General features: G+C 40.7%; 1 protein-coding gene across 7 annotated transcripts in view; it reads right to left on the reverse strand.

Annotated features, from left to right (window-relative positions):
- LOC140477463 (ATP-binding cassette sub-family C member 9-like) overlaps positions 1–14,642 on the reverse strand; it is a 154,399-nt gene that overhangs the window by 110,057 nt on the left and 29,700 nt on the right. For all 7 annotated transcript variants that reach the window (XR_011960740.1, XM_072571401.1, XM_072571399.1 and 4 more), the window contains exons 7-9: positions 13,109–13,261; positions 11,136–11,291; positions 10,139–10,327 (exon numbers count right to left, since the gene is read on the reverse strand). Coding sequence is in view for 6 of the 7 variants with exons in the window: in XM_072571401.1 (XP_072427502.1) it covers positions 10,139–10,327; positions 11,136–11,291; positions 13,109–13,261 (498 nt within the window). In the remaining variant the exon portion in view is untranslated. The remainder of the gene's footprint in view (positions 1–10,138; positions 10,328–11,135; positions 11,292–13,108; positions 13,262–14,642) is intronic.

The raw sequence follows: 14,642 nt of genomic DNA on the forward strand, positions 1-14,642 counted from the left end.
GCGCGAGAGAGAGAGAGCGTGAGAGAGAGCGAGACAGAGAGAGCGAGCGAAAGCGAGATCGAGAGAGAGAGAGGAGAGCGAGAGAGAGAGAGAGGAGAGCGAGAGAGCGAGAGCGAGAGAGAGGAGAGCGAGACAGAGAGACAGAGCGAGAGAGAGGAGAGCGAGAGAGAGGTAAGGGAGAGGGGGAGAGAGAGAGAGAGAGCGCGAGAGCGAGAGAGAGACAGGGAAGATCGAAGGGGAGGGGGAAGAGCGAAGGGGAGGGGGAAAGAGCGAGAGCGGAGGGGGAGAGAGAAGGACAGAGAGAGTGAGAGAAGAGAGAGAGAGAAGAGGAGAGAGATAAGGAGAGAGAGAGAGAACAGAGAGAGAGAGAGAGAGAGAGTGAACAGCAAGAGGGAGACAGAGAGAGAAGGCGAGAGAGAGAGAAGGCGAGAGAGAGAGAAGGCGAGAAGGCAAGAGAGAGCGAGAGAGAAAGAGAAGAAGGAGAGAGAGAGAGAGAGAGAGAGAGAAGTCGTTGGCAGATAGACCCTTCGGCCCAACAAGTTCACACCAACCCTCCGAACAGCAACCCACCCAGACCCATTTCCTTACATTTACCCCTTCATCTAACACTACGGGCAATTTAGCCTGGCCAATTCACCTTGACCTGCATATCTTTGGACTCTGGGTGGAAACCGGAGCACCCGGAGGAAACCCATGCAGACACGTGGAGAATGTGCAAACTCCACACAGACAGTTGCCCGAGACAGGAAGTGAACCCTAAAGCCTTCAATTAGGTATATTAGGAATATATCAGGGCAGCACGGTGGCACAGTGGTTAGCACTGCTGCCTCACAGCACCAGAGACCCAGGTTCAATTCCCGCCTCAGGCAACTGTCTGTGTTAAGTTTGCACATTCTCCCAGTGTCTGCGTTAGTTTCTTCTGGGTGCTCCAGTTTCCTCCCACAGTCCAAAGGTGTGCAGGTCTAGGTGAATTGGCCATTTTAAATTGCCCGTAGTGTGAGATGAAGCGGTAAATGTAAGGGAATAGGTCTGGGTGGGTCGCTCTTCGGAGGGTCGGTGTGGACCTGTTGGGCCGAAGGGCCTGTTTCCACACTAAGTAATCTAATCTAAAAAGAATGACTAGAGAATGATTAGGGCCAATCAAGGATAGTTGTGGGAAGTTGTGCGCGGAGTCCGAGGAGATGGGGAAGCGCGAAATGAATATTTTTCCATCAGTATTCACACTGGAAAAGGACAAGGAGAATACCGAGATACAGGCTACTAGATGGGATTGAGATTCACAAGGAGATAATGTTAGCAATTCTGGAAAGTGTGAAAAAAGATAAGTCCCCTGGGCCCGATGGGATTGATCCTAGCATTCTCTGGGAAGCAAGGGAGGAATCTGCAGAGCCTTTGACTTTCATCTTTATGTCGTCATTGTCTACAGGAATAGTGCCAGAAGATTGCCACATAGCAAATATTGTCCCCTTGTTTAAGGGACATAGAAACCCCCTGGTAATTATAGACTTTACTTTGGTTGTGAGTAAAGTATTGGAAAAGGTTATAAGAGATGGGATTTATAATGATCTAGAGAGGAATAAGTTGTTTAGGGATAGTCAACATGGTTTTGTGAAGGGTAGGTCGTGCCTCACAAACCTTATTGAGCTCTTTGAGATGGTGACCAAACAGGTGGATGAGGGTAAAGCAGCTGTTGTGGTGTATATGGATTTCAGTAAGGCGTTTGGTAAGGTGCCCCACAGTAAGCTATTGCACAAAACGCAGAGGTATAGGATTCAGGGTGATTTAGCAGTTTGGATCAAAAATTGGCTAGCTGAAAGACAGAGGGTGGTGGTTGATGGGAAATGCTCATACTGGAGTTCAGTTACTAAGTGTACCACAGGATCTGTTTTGGAACCACTGCTGTTTGTCATTTTAATAAATGACCTAGATGAGGGCATAGAATGATGGGTTCGTAAATTTGTGGATGACACCAAGGTCAGTACAGTTATGGATACTGCTGAAGGATATTGCAGGTTACAGCAGCACATAGATAAGCTGCAGAGTTGGGCTGAGAAGTGGCAAATGGAGTTTAATGTGGAAAAATGTAAGGTGATTCACTTTGGAAGGAGCAACAGGAATAAAGAATACTAGGCTAGTGGTAAGATTCTCGGCAGTATAGATGAGCAGAGGGATCTCGGTGTCCACGTCCATACATCCCTCAAAGTTGCCACCCAGGGTTGATAGGGTTGTTAAGAAAGCACACGTTGTATTAGCTTTTATTGGGAGAGGGATTGAGTTTTGGAGCCACGAGGTCATACCACAGCTATACAAAACTATGGTGCGGCCGCACTTGGACAGTTGTGTACAGTTCTGGTCACCGCAATATAGGAAGGATGTGGAAACTCTGGAATCGGTTCAGAGGAGATTTACTAGGATATTGCCTGGTATGGAGGGAAGGTCTTACGAGGAAAGGCTGAGGGACTTGAAACTGTTTCTGTTCGAGAGAAGAAGGTTGAGAGGTGACTTAATTAAGACATACGACATAATCAGAGGGTAAGATAGTGGGAACAGTGAGTCTTTTTCCTTGGATGGTGATGGCTGGCTGGCACAAGGGGACATAGCTTTAAATTGAGGGGTGATAGATATAGGACAGATGTCAGTGGTAATTTCTTTACTCAGTAGTACGGGCATGGAACGCACTGCCTGCAACAGTAGTAGACTCACCAAATTAAAAGGCATTTAAATGGTCATGGGAAAAACATATGCATGAAAATGGAACAGTGTAGGTTAAATGGGCTTCAGATTGGTCCTGCAGGTCGGCGCAACCTTGAGGGCCAAAGGGACTTACTGCACAGTAATGTTCTATGTTCTGTATGTCCTGAAAGGGCAAGAAAGCACACACCAAAACCTAAAATCTACATGAAAGCTAATGCCAACATATCACCATTATGCATGCTGAAAGCGGTTCCTGAGCAAGTGGCACTCCGAGGTACAGCCTATGAGAGATAATTTCAGTATATAACAAATTTAGATCAGTTGTTCCAGGTCACCAATTCTGTACATTTACAGAATCACATTGCAATGTGAATGAGCAAATTGATCTCAGCATCATGGGGTGTTCTATCTGTTCTGTATGCACAGATCTTAGTATAATCATAATTCATTAGATTCAAACCACACCCACTGTGATAGAACAAACTACATGTCACATTTGAATCATGATCTGCCAGGCTTTGAAGTGAGATGCAGGCCAAGTACTAGGATGATTACATCTAATATGCCAAACAGATGACCCAACCACACAAAGACGAAGATGTTCCTCTTGATATAAAGTGCTGCTCTTGACAACCAAGTTAAGGACAATCAAGGCTGATCTGTTACAGAACCAGTATAGACAACTGCAGCTGACAACAGCCAACGATAAGCAACTATAACAGTTGCAAAATATCATTATTTAGGGTGGCCTGACAATGTTAGAAGCAGTTTTTGAGAAGATTTAATCATTTTGGACAGAAAAATTTACTGTATCACCATAGATCAGCTTAAAGGGCAAATAGCTAGTTCAGTTAGCGCATTTTGAGAAGATTTGTAGCTCAGGTTGAGGTTCTGGATATAGGTTTCCCTCTGAGCTGGAAGGTTAAGTTTCAGATGTTTTGTCACCATACCAGATAACAGCTTCAGTGAGCCTCCAGATGAATTCAGTCAATGTGTACTACCCATGACCACAAAAGAGAGTTTTGGACATCTTATTTAAGAAACAAATACTAGGACCGGAGACAGTCCACAAATGTTCACTAAGTTGATTTTGGATATGATGAGATTTTCTTGTGAGGAGAGGTAAAGTAGGTTGGCCTTGGGCTCGTTGGGGTTTAGAAGAGGAGACATTATTGAAACACAAGTTTTTAGGGCACTTGACTGGGCGAATGTTGATCTAGGTCCCTGACCACATGAATCATACTTTATCCCAAACCCACTGACTCAACTTCTTCATACCTTATTCATTTTACAAGTAACCCACATGGAAATCACAGCTCTGGGGATTTGTATCATATTAATACAGGCAGAGTGATCATGTATGCATGCTAATGTATCATAACTTGTCTATCTTTCTGGAGAAGGATAACTGGCATAATGGGTCCTCACTCAATTCGGGGAAAAGACCGTTGAGCTCAGCTGTCAAGTAAACAAAGGGGAATATATGTTGAAGGTGAGACTGACATGAAGAACCATCTCACGAGAAAAGTTCCAATTTGCACATCAAGTATCAACAGTTTAATGAACCTTTGGGTAAGGATGGCACCACACAACACTAACAAACCTTTATGTTTATCTCGGTGGTCTCTGGATCACCGAGTCATGTAAGCGGCAGAAGAGGAAAAACCCCAGTCCCCAAGCCCATCTCTCCCAGGCCTACAAAATGCACTTTAGAGGACAAACAGCTTAGACTAACAGAGGATGCGCCCCAGAAGGTAATGCATTTAGAATAAGCTCAGAGTCACATATCCATGAGCATAGCATTGGAACAGATCAACAACTGGAGGAAGGAGGAACAGCCAAGGCCTCCAATCTCAGAACTGCTGGAAAACCAAACCTAGTCGAGTCCAGTGCAAATGACAAGCCACTGGAGTTGTCCATTAATGAGTTGATGGAGAGGCTGTGAAATATCTGGCAGATGTGTCAAAAAAAACTTGCACAGACTGGATCAAAGTTCTGTCTGATGCCATAGTACTTTATGTAAATAAGGAGTAGAGCAGAAGTTCCCTGGATAGCAGATGCACACATACAAAAATTATTGTGTGTTGTCACAAACAGGCTGTACAATAGGATGTAAATCCCACTGCTATGCAGGAACTTGGCTGAATGATGGAGCTCAGAATACCATATAGGAGCAGTTGATGGTCACTTGCACTAGCAGGAACTCACCAATAGTTACAAAGCCCACAGCTCAAGCAGCTTGGATGCCTAGGCCCATAGTAAACTGAACAAGCTGAATTGTTTTTCCTGTAAAATGGTATCAATAACCTCACAAATGCACTTGCTGACTGATGACTGGAGATATAACATAAATCCCCAGTTAAATTTTGAATAGAGCCAGTGATGAGGAAGCTCAGTGCTGCTGTGATGGTCAGACCCACAGGCATAGTGCTTCCTCCCAAGCCTAACTACTGCAGATCTGCTTGCAGGAGGTGGCAAGTGTAATTAATGGTTAAACTACTCCTGGAAAGATTTCCTCTGCAAAGTCCTTAACTTTTCTGGAGGTAGCTGGGCTGTCTTCTGTACACCCTGTGGACTGCCTCAACATTGCTGAAGGCCAGTGCTTTCCTCAACGTGCTGCTTGTTCATCCACAGCTTCAATACCCCCCTACCCCTGAATCTCAGATTCTGCTGTTGCTACTCTTCCCTTCTCTGTTTTCATTTTATTGATGTTAAGACAGTTGCTGTGTAGAATAGTTCCAACATCTGGCACAGTTCCTAATCTGTGAACAAAGGCAGGAATAAGATGCTTTGCATTTTGTCACCCGTACAGACAGCAATCACTAAAACCCCATGACTGGTTCTCCCCTTTTCTGATGCTGACAAATGCAAGATGTTGGTGTTTATTATCTTAGCTTTGTATGCATTTGCCAAATAACACAATGTCAATGTCAGTCTATTTGACCTTCATTAGGTCCTACAATGCAGCTCTGAAACTGCAGAAAAATTTCATTGCAAGTAGGTGACCCTCATATACATAGACCTGTGAATGGTCTTGTATGAACAACTGCGCATTAAGCCCCCTTACCCCATCCTAAGCTTCTGTCAGCACTGCTGATAAATTTTCTTGCAAATGACTGGAAATGATTGAAAGGTAGTGATTTCAAGCTTTGATACCTTAATTGTCTTTTACGTGCAGTGATTGTTCATCTTTGTTGCCAGGGGCTCAAGCGATTGCATACAAAATTAGCTTTTGACAGTTATACTGAAAACAAAAAATACTGGCGATCACAGCGGGTCAGGCAGCATCCATAGACAAGGTCAAAAATCACATCACACCAGGTTATAGTCCAACAGGTTTATTTAAAAACACAAGCTTTCAGACCCTTGCCCCTTGCATGTGAAGAAGGTGCAAGGCTCTGAAAGCTTGTGTTCTCAAATAAACCTACTGGACTATAACCAGGTTCCTGATGAATCAGGTTTTCTGATGAAGGGCCCCTGCCCAAAATGTTGATTTTCCTGCTCCTCGGATGCTGCCTGACCTGCTGTGCTTTTCCAGCACCACTCTTATCTTGACCGTAACCTGGTGTCGTGTGATTTTTGACCTTGTCCAAACCAGTCCAACACTAGTACCTCCACATCACAACATCCACAGACAGTGAGTAAGCTAACATTGAGTCCTGATGACGGTTATAGTTTTGATAACTTCATTTGGGTGTGTATATTCATTGTACATCCAAACACATCGGAGATTCTTTTTTTGTATCACGCATTTCTTCATTTGGAAAATAACTTGGAGATGGTGGTTGCTAATTTTGATTTCAACTCATTCACTCTCTACTGTCTCCCTTTCAAATATACTTTCCCTTCCATAATTTTTCACTTTGTATCTCACCTGTCCTTCAATCACTCCTCTTTGACTATCAGCCTTTGATTATCTCCCCAGTTTTTCCTGCTCTTCCCCCTATCCCATTCGCACTGATATCCCTAGAGGAGCCTATTCAGCCTTCAGCCCTAATATTACATCATTATGTATAAGGTAGTAGACTTCTTTGAGACTTCTCACGAACTAATGAATTTTAGAGAGGCTTTTATCTTAATGCTAAACATCTGCACAAATAAATGGCTACTTTCTGAGGGAGGCAAATTAGTGAAGAAATTTCTACTCACCAAAGCTTAGAGGAAGCAGTTGACTCCACCAGGTACACGTCTCATCTATATAGTCATGCTATGAACAGATGCATTTCCAATTTTTGGCCAACAAAACTGTACCCATGAACATAACTTCAGCAGGTTGGGGTGCTATGAAAATTCATGATATACTTAACGAATGCGAAAGACGTCATAATTTAGAATTGGGAAATACGACTGCTTGTAAAGTCCTCAGAACTTAATAGAAAGTTTAACCCAATTTCAAGAAGTAAAAGTTTTGCCTCCAGCCAAGTATCAACCGACCATTCTCAAAGCTTCAGGTGGGCCTGGGTAATACCACCTAAAGTACAACTCTCCATATTGATATCTTAACCTTTTGTCTAACCTGATCAAGTTTTTTTGATTTTCAGTTAACCTAACTAACATCAATGTTTTTCTTTGGGGGTGGGCTAAGTGGAAGATAGAAGATGTACGAGATCTGGAGCTCCAATTGTTCTGGACTTGTCGACCACAGGAAGTAGTTTCTCAGCACAGTATCTATTCAATTGAATTTAATTAATTCTCAAAACACTTCAGTTACCAATTAATTTTATATAATCAACGGTGTATAAGTCAAGTACATGCAATTTGATATCATTTAACCCCCTTATGGACCCAACGTCATTTATGTTGTGCCTCTGCCAAGATCCATGTATCCTTTTTGAGCACAGATATCCAAAACTGAATGTAGTACTCTGGATAGGGTCCAACCAGAGCCAGGGACAGCTGTAACATAAATTGCAAACTATTGTATTCTATCCCCTTTCAGATAGAAGTCAACATTCCATTAACATTCACAATAATTATCCAAGAAGAGGTCAAAGGAAGCATTTCAAAGGCTTCCCTCAAGAAATGCAATGTCAATATCAATGCACAGGACACCTTCATTCAGAAGATTCTGACTTGGAGCAAACTTCTACATGAAGGGACACAATTCCTCCTTGAACATCCATAGGCAAGACATAGTACAGAAAAGGAACACAACAACAATCTCAAGGCCAAGGACAACTTCTGCCTCCCAGAAACACTTACCACACTTCTGGTCAGAGACGCAGCACTAGAATTGAGCTCATCAGCCACAAAAGGACCCACAGAATCCATGATCAGTGACACAGAATTTCCATTCTTGTCAGCGACTGGTTGTTGATTACAATAAATGTTCAATAGCTTTGAGTTATCTCTGTACTTGGATCCCTAAATCCTTCCATTCATCCATAAATCCTATTTTGTCCTATTTAGAAAGTACATAGCGGATGACTCCATACTTTGCCACGTTGAGTTCTATCTGCCAAAGTTTTAGCCAATCACCTAATTTATTATTGGCCATTTGCAACTTGCTGCTCACACCTGTTTGCTTTTTTTACTGTGCCAAAGGAGGTAATGTCATCAGTAATCAAATTTATAGCTTTCAATTCCTTTATCCAAGCCATTTTTAAATACGGTGAAAACTCAAAGCCTCAATGCACAGTCTTGCAGGGCAGCATTTGCCATACCCTACCAAATTTGGCTACTTACTTCATATCCCTATTTCTTGTCAAAAGTAACTATTCATTTACAACACAATTATACTACCTCTTCCACAATTTATCTTTGCAATAACTTTTTAAAGCAGCAGGCATGATTTGACAGGTCAGCTTCAATCTGTAAGAGTCATGAATTATTGTCTCAACATGCTCAGAGTCCAATATAATTTCCTTCACCTCTCGCATTAATTTCTGAAATCGAGAAACATTAGCCAAGAATGTATGATTGATTGCCTTTAAATTAAAAAGAAAATACTGTAAAATATTTCCAGAGTCGTTCTTAGTTCCATTCAACAGCTTAGAGTGCTTTGATTCTCCTTGTATGACATAAGAGCAACGTCTCAAATTTGCCTGGGCAAGTGAAGAATTCATATTCAAATCATCCCTATCATCACACTTTGAGATGGAATATATACCATCCACTGTTGCCATTGTAAAGAATGAGGTCACTTGTATGCAAAAGAGAACAAGGAAGATAAAGAAAGGACCTTTTTTTCAAGTGTAAAACTCTGACCGGCTATAAAACTAACATATGCATTAAAGCCTCACATAACATCAATCACTTCAAAAGCTCTTTTATGCAAGCCATTTAAGGAAGGTCCAACTAGAAACAGCTCATATCATAGAACAATTTAAATGAAGCTTTAATTCTTTTTAGGCTTCTGATAAATCAAAAGTAGAAATTCTGAGAAAAACAGTGACAACACAAAATAGTTGTACTTCAGTTATCCAAGATTAATAGATCAAGATAAGATATGGCATTTGTATATGTAGCTGTTTTAATTATGAATTTAGAAAGTTTATGTAATAGATTTTTCCCCAAAATTATTATTTTGTCAGAGCTTAATCCTTAATATTGGCAACATTCCATCTGGAATGATCAACTTTGAAATGCTTCCATAAAATGTGAATAGGTGAACAGAAGTGGCCATAGAAGGCAATCGTATTTTATTTCCCTTCTTGTTTCACATTTTCACAGTACGACATGTCAGGCAAGCAAGTATCACAGCTCAAGATGGTGGAGAGATCAGGTGAGATGATGGTGAGATAAATCTGCATGTCGTCATCATACAGTAGACAGGCAGGCAGACAGACATTCTTTTTAGGTATTGTCGCCAAGGACAGCATGTAGCTGAAAACCAGCAATTAATCCTAGGATATCACCAAAGATAATGGTTCAGAGTGGGAAGCGAAGTAATTACATGTGAATCTCTGATCATGGTTCAGTCAAGAAGAATGAAACTAGCTGAAGGCAGTCTGACCTATTTGGACCAGAGAGTAAAGGAGTTCGGGGAAAAGGAGGCGATCAGCTCCAATGGCTAAAACTAAAAGGACGGAGAGGGATGGTTTGCTACAATTGGATGGCATATGCAAGTCTGATTAAGTTACAACATCATGACCAGGAGGAATCCAAATTAGAGGGATACAAAAAGAAAGCAAATTTCCACCATTTTCAACCAATGAAAGGAACAGCTCTCCCATTACTCATGTTCATAATAACACCACATCCTCCAAACAAGCGCTCAATTCCAAAAAGAATTTGAAGACAGCATACAGTAGCGACTAAATGCTCAAAAGGGAGAGTTAAATTAACATTAAAATCACAATAATATTTAGAATATAAATGAGAATAAGAACTGAATTTCCCCAAATAAGAATGACTTCATGCAAATTATGTTTCAAAATTAGATTTTTGATGCTTCTTATTTAGTAACCTTGTATCCCCCAATACTTCAGCATATGACCATTACCTTTATACTCTGCAGCATTTCATTTGATTTTTTTATTCTGTCATCTGAACATTCCATTGTTTTTCTTTGAATAGACGTAAATCGTTTAGAGATGAAGTACTGGAGGGGGATGAGCATAATGACGATAGATGCCCCTATCAAAGCACTATATCCCAATTGCATATAGAGTAATAGCACTGCCAGTATAATCTGAAATCAAAATACAATTAATGCATTTAATAGAACATAAATTATTCATGTTGCAATAAGTACTAAAGCAAAATCAAACCAGATTCACACTCTTGTAATAAGAGCTAGTCTATCTCCATGTCAAACATGTAAAATGGGTAATTTCAAAAATCCCTAACAGTTTATCATCCTAGCCTATTAGTTAGTGTGGAATTTGAATAATTTGCCCTTAAGTAAAGCCACTGTACCTCATGTTACCTTACATCAGCACATTTTGTTTACAACAGTATTTGCTTTGCATACCTAGCTGTCTTTTTCTAATAATATCTAACAATAGAATATGGAAAGTTTGAACTTTGTCCACACAAGCTCAAAAGAACAGTATCGCATGCTATAGGCTTCCAGACTCAACTATTAATTTAATAATTTCAGACCATAATTTACAGGATACAACCTTAGTCTAATTTCTTCCCTTGTTTCTGCTTTCAGATGGCAGGATTCCCAAATCTGCCATTCGCATGCTCTAATTTGGAAGTAATCTTGCTCAGCCTTAACATTTGCTGGAGACATGAATGAATTTGGTAGCTCAGGAATGGAATTTGTGAAGGCGACTGAAGATAATGGCTTCAAGTGTTCCCCATATTTAGCTGGAGGAAATTATTCTTAATTTACTACTAAATGCCTGACAGGTAGTGTGAGAAATTAGACATTATTGACAGCCTGTGGGCTAATCTAAAGGAGAAAATTTCAGATGTGATTTACTTTATACATTACCTTTTTCATTTTCCATTAAATCAACATTCATTTAGCTTTTATGTAGATAACATACCTGTGCTGGAATTGCAATGATATAGTATCCCATAAATGCTGCCATCATTATTTGAAAAGCATCCACTGACATGTGATTGATTATCTGGCCTACGGTCAGATGACCACCACTGAAGACCCATGTAGGCAGTGACAAGACTTTCAAGTAAATCATCGTCTAAGAAAATCAATGGAGAACACACTGATGTTACCACATTGAGGATCTCATTTACCAAACCATTTTATGTTACAGTTGTACTATATTATAGAAAATAATTAAGGTTACACATTAACCAAATACTCCAGCACTTTGCTTTAAAATCAAAATCACAGACTCATGAAATCAATACAATGTGGACAATAAGCAAGGAGGGAGCCAAGGTATCTGCCAGCAGTCAGGAAATCCAGGAATACCAGGAAATTGGAGGTGTTGCCAAATTCAACTAAAGGCTAAAGAGTTTTTTAAAATCTGACAGTCAGCCACATTGAAGATGGGTTTGCTGTCAGACAGGAAAGATGTATTTCAAAGCAACGGGCAAATCTGGGTTGGGGAGAAAGATTGCTGTTGGATTATGAGTGAAACAAGGGCAAAAGGGAGAGGCAGATCATAGGAAGAGACAAGGTTTGTGGGCGGCACGGTGGCACAGTGGTTAGCACTGCTGCCTCACAGCGCCAAAGACCCAGGTTCAATTCCCGCCTCAGGCGACTGACTGTGTGGAGTTTGCACATTCTCCCAGTGTCTGCGTGGGTTTCCTCCGGGTGCTCCGGTTTCCTCCCACAGTCCAAAGATGTGCAAGTCAGGTGAATTGGCCATTCTAAATTGCCCGTAGTGTTAGGTAAGGGGTAGATGTAGGGGTATGGGTGGGTTGCGCTTTGGCGGGGCGGTGTGGACTTATTGGGCCGAAGGGCCTGTTTCCACACTAAGTAATCTAATCTAATCACCAGGAAGATGACACATTACCATGGAGGGCAGCAAGTGGGGGGGGATGAAAATACACATCGGTGCTTCCTGGTCCCAAAAGCAGTGTTAAATTAGTACTTAATTGCTGAATCTGGACTTTGGGAATTCTTGCCTTCCTTTAGCTGCTGTTCCCTGAGCGCTGGTTAACATAACTCACAGGTGATACATTCATATGGCTGCTAAATTCTGAACCATGACCTAATTTAAATAACTGCCAAATTGCTTCGCACAGTAGATTTATCAACAATAAAACTCTGCCCACTAAACCAAAAACAGTTGCATTTGCAATGGCTCCCCCTCCCCCCCACCCAAATGTATGAAATAACTTCAATGGTGTTGTTAAAATGCAGAGTTGCCAGAGTTCATTGTATGACAAATCCTAAACTGCAATTATAGTGCAGCATGAAGTTAGTTTTCAACTCTTGTCTGGATTTTTAAGCTCATTGTCAGTCCTTCGAAACATGGATAATGTCTTTAAAAACTTTATCATTTTGTCCCAACTGTTCTTGCACAGGAAAACAGATAGAAATTTTTTTTTGAACGGAACACTAATTCCTCATGCCAAACAGGACCTCAGCAGCCACTGTCTGCCAGCACATAGAACATTTCTCACACTGATCCCTCAGTCCTGGGGACTTGATTTGGTTGGTCAGTTCTCTGAGGTCGCATTGAGCCAGGTGCTCGAGAGTTGGGAAATCTATTGGCTATGGGAGTGGCTGGAGCGTCGGCAATGATGAGGTAGCATCGGCAGAAGAGGCATTCCGAGTTCAAGAATTTGAAGTTCTTAACATGACCAGAGTGAAATATACCAACTGATTTTGGGGAAAAAATGGTAACAATCTAAATCTTGATCAATAACACATTTAACACCTTAAAGCAAATTTGCTTTATGATGTCAAGGAGAAGGAGAAAGAGCATCACTAAAAACTTCCATAGAGTAAAACGCTTGGAAAATCTTGACAGGTTTAGAAAGGGAGACAGGATTTCAAAAACTGACTTGAAAGGTAGAGAGAAAAAAGAAAACTGCTTCTTACTTGAAGAGCTGTTTTTATGTGTATTCCATCTCGGATAACAATGTAGTATGAAATCTGTAAGCAAACATTCTGAAGGAGAACTGTACATAGCATCAAGAATGCCAATACGTATCCATTACTAATGAATTCCCAGAAACTCACAAAATGTATTCCCTGTGTGAAATCAAAATATAGAACAGTATTACTTATACTATTCAAGATGACCAAAGCCTTTTCACAGTATATTTATACATATACGTTAATCTAAAATCAGTAGTCAGAAAAAAGCTAAAATCTATTGTAAAGGTTGTGATAACTAGACACTTAGAAAATAATGACAGGCACTCAACATTGATCCATGAAAGAGAAATCATGTTTAACAAACCTATTTAGAGTTTTTGAGCGTGTGTCTAAAATCTTCAGAATCCTCATCTAATAGAATATTCAGGTTGAAACCAGGAGATGTGGAAAAATTGGATTTTCAGAAGGCTTTGAATGAAAGTCCAACACAAAAGACTTTTAAACACAAGTCTTCAAAATTACAGCATAAGATTTGGGGTAATATACTGCCATAGACTGAGAATAATTTGAGACATAAACAGGGTAGGAATAAACAGGTCATTATCGGGTTGGAAAATTTTTCAATTTCTTTCGAATATCTTCCACAATTTCTCACCAGTATCTGAAGTGGAGAATTCAAGGATTTAAAAAGTTCCTCATCATTTCATTGCAAGTGAAACACAACCTCTTATTCTGAAACTGTGTCCCCCAGTCGAGATACTCTAGGAGAAACAGCCTTCCTGCATTTACCATGCCAAACTCTGTCAAGGTTTTAATGCTTTGAGGAGATCACCTCACATTCTTCCAGGATATACAGACGTAAACTCCTCAATCTCGCCTCAAAAAGGACGATGATTCCCATTCCTGGCATCAGTTTCATGAAACTTCATTGTACTCCCTCTATGACAAGTACAACTTTCTTTCAGTAAGAAAACTAAAACTATACTTAAGACTCCAAGTGCAATCTCACCAAGGCTCTAAACAAATACATCAGAATTTCTCTATTCCTGTTGATAAATTCTCCTACAATAAAGACCAAGATATCTATTGCCTTGCTAATTGCTTGCTATACCTGCATGTTAGCTTCCATGCAGGTTAAAAGAGAGGAAATTTGCTTGAAACCTCATCACAATCACATTGTCACCTAGATTTGCCCATAGGCAAACTTGGAAATATTACAGTTCATCCCCAAGTCCAACTCATTCATACAGAATGTTATCTAGGTCTCTAGACTAAGTCCAGCAATAATACCACCAGGCCATTGCTTCCCCATTACTGATTGAGAATCGATTTACTTCTGCATTAAAAATATTCCACGACTGATTCCCCTACTCTATTATTCTATATTTACACCTGACTAATGAATCTCATCTACACTATGGACAATTTAACATGGCCAATTCACCTAACCTGCAGATATTTGGATTGTGGGAGGAAACTGGAGTATTTGGAGGAAGCCCACGCAGACATGGAGAGAATGTGTAAACTCCACACA

The sequence above is a fragment of the Chiloscyllium punctatum genome, chromosome 5, assembly GCF_047496795.1.
Source record: "Chiloscyllium punctatum isolate Juve2018m chromosome 5, sChiPun1.3, whole genome shotgun sequence".
NCBI classification, from domain to species: Eukaryota; Metazoa; Chordata; class Chondrichthyes; order Orectolobiformes; family Hemiscylliidae; genus Chiloscyllium; species Chiloscyllium punctatum.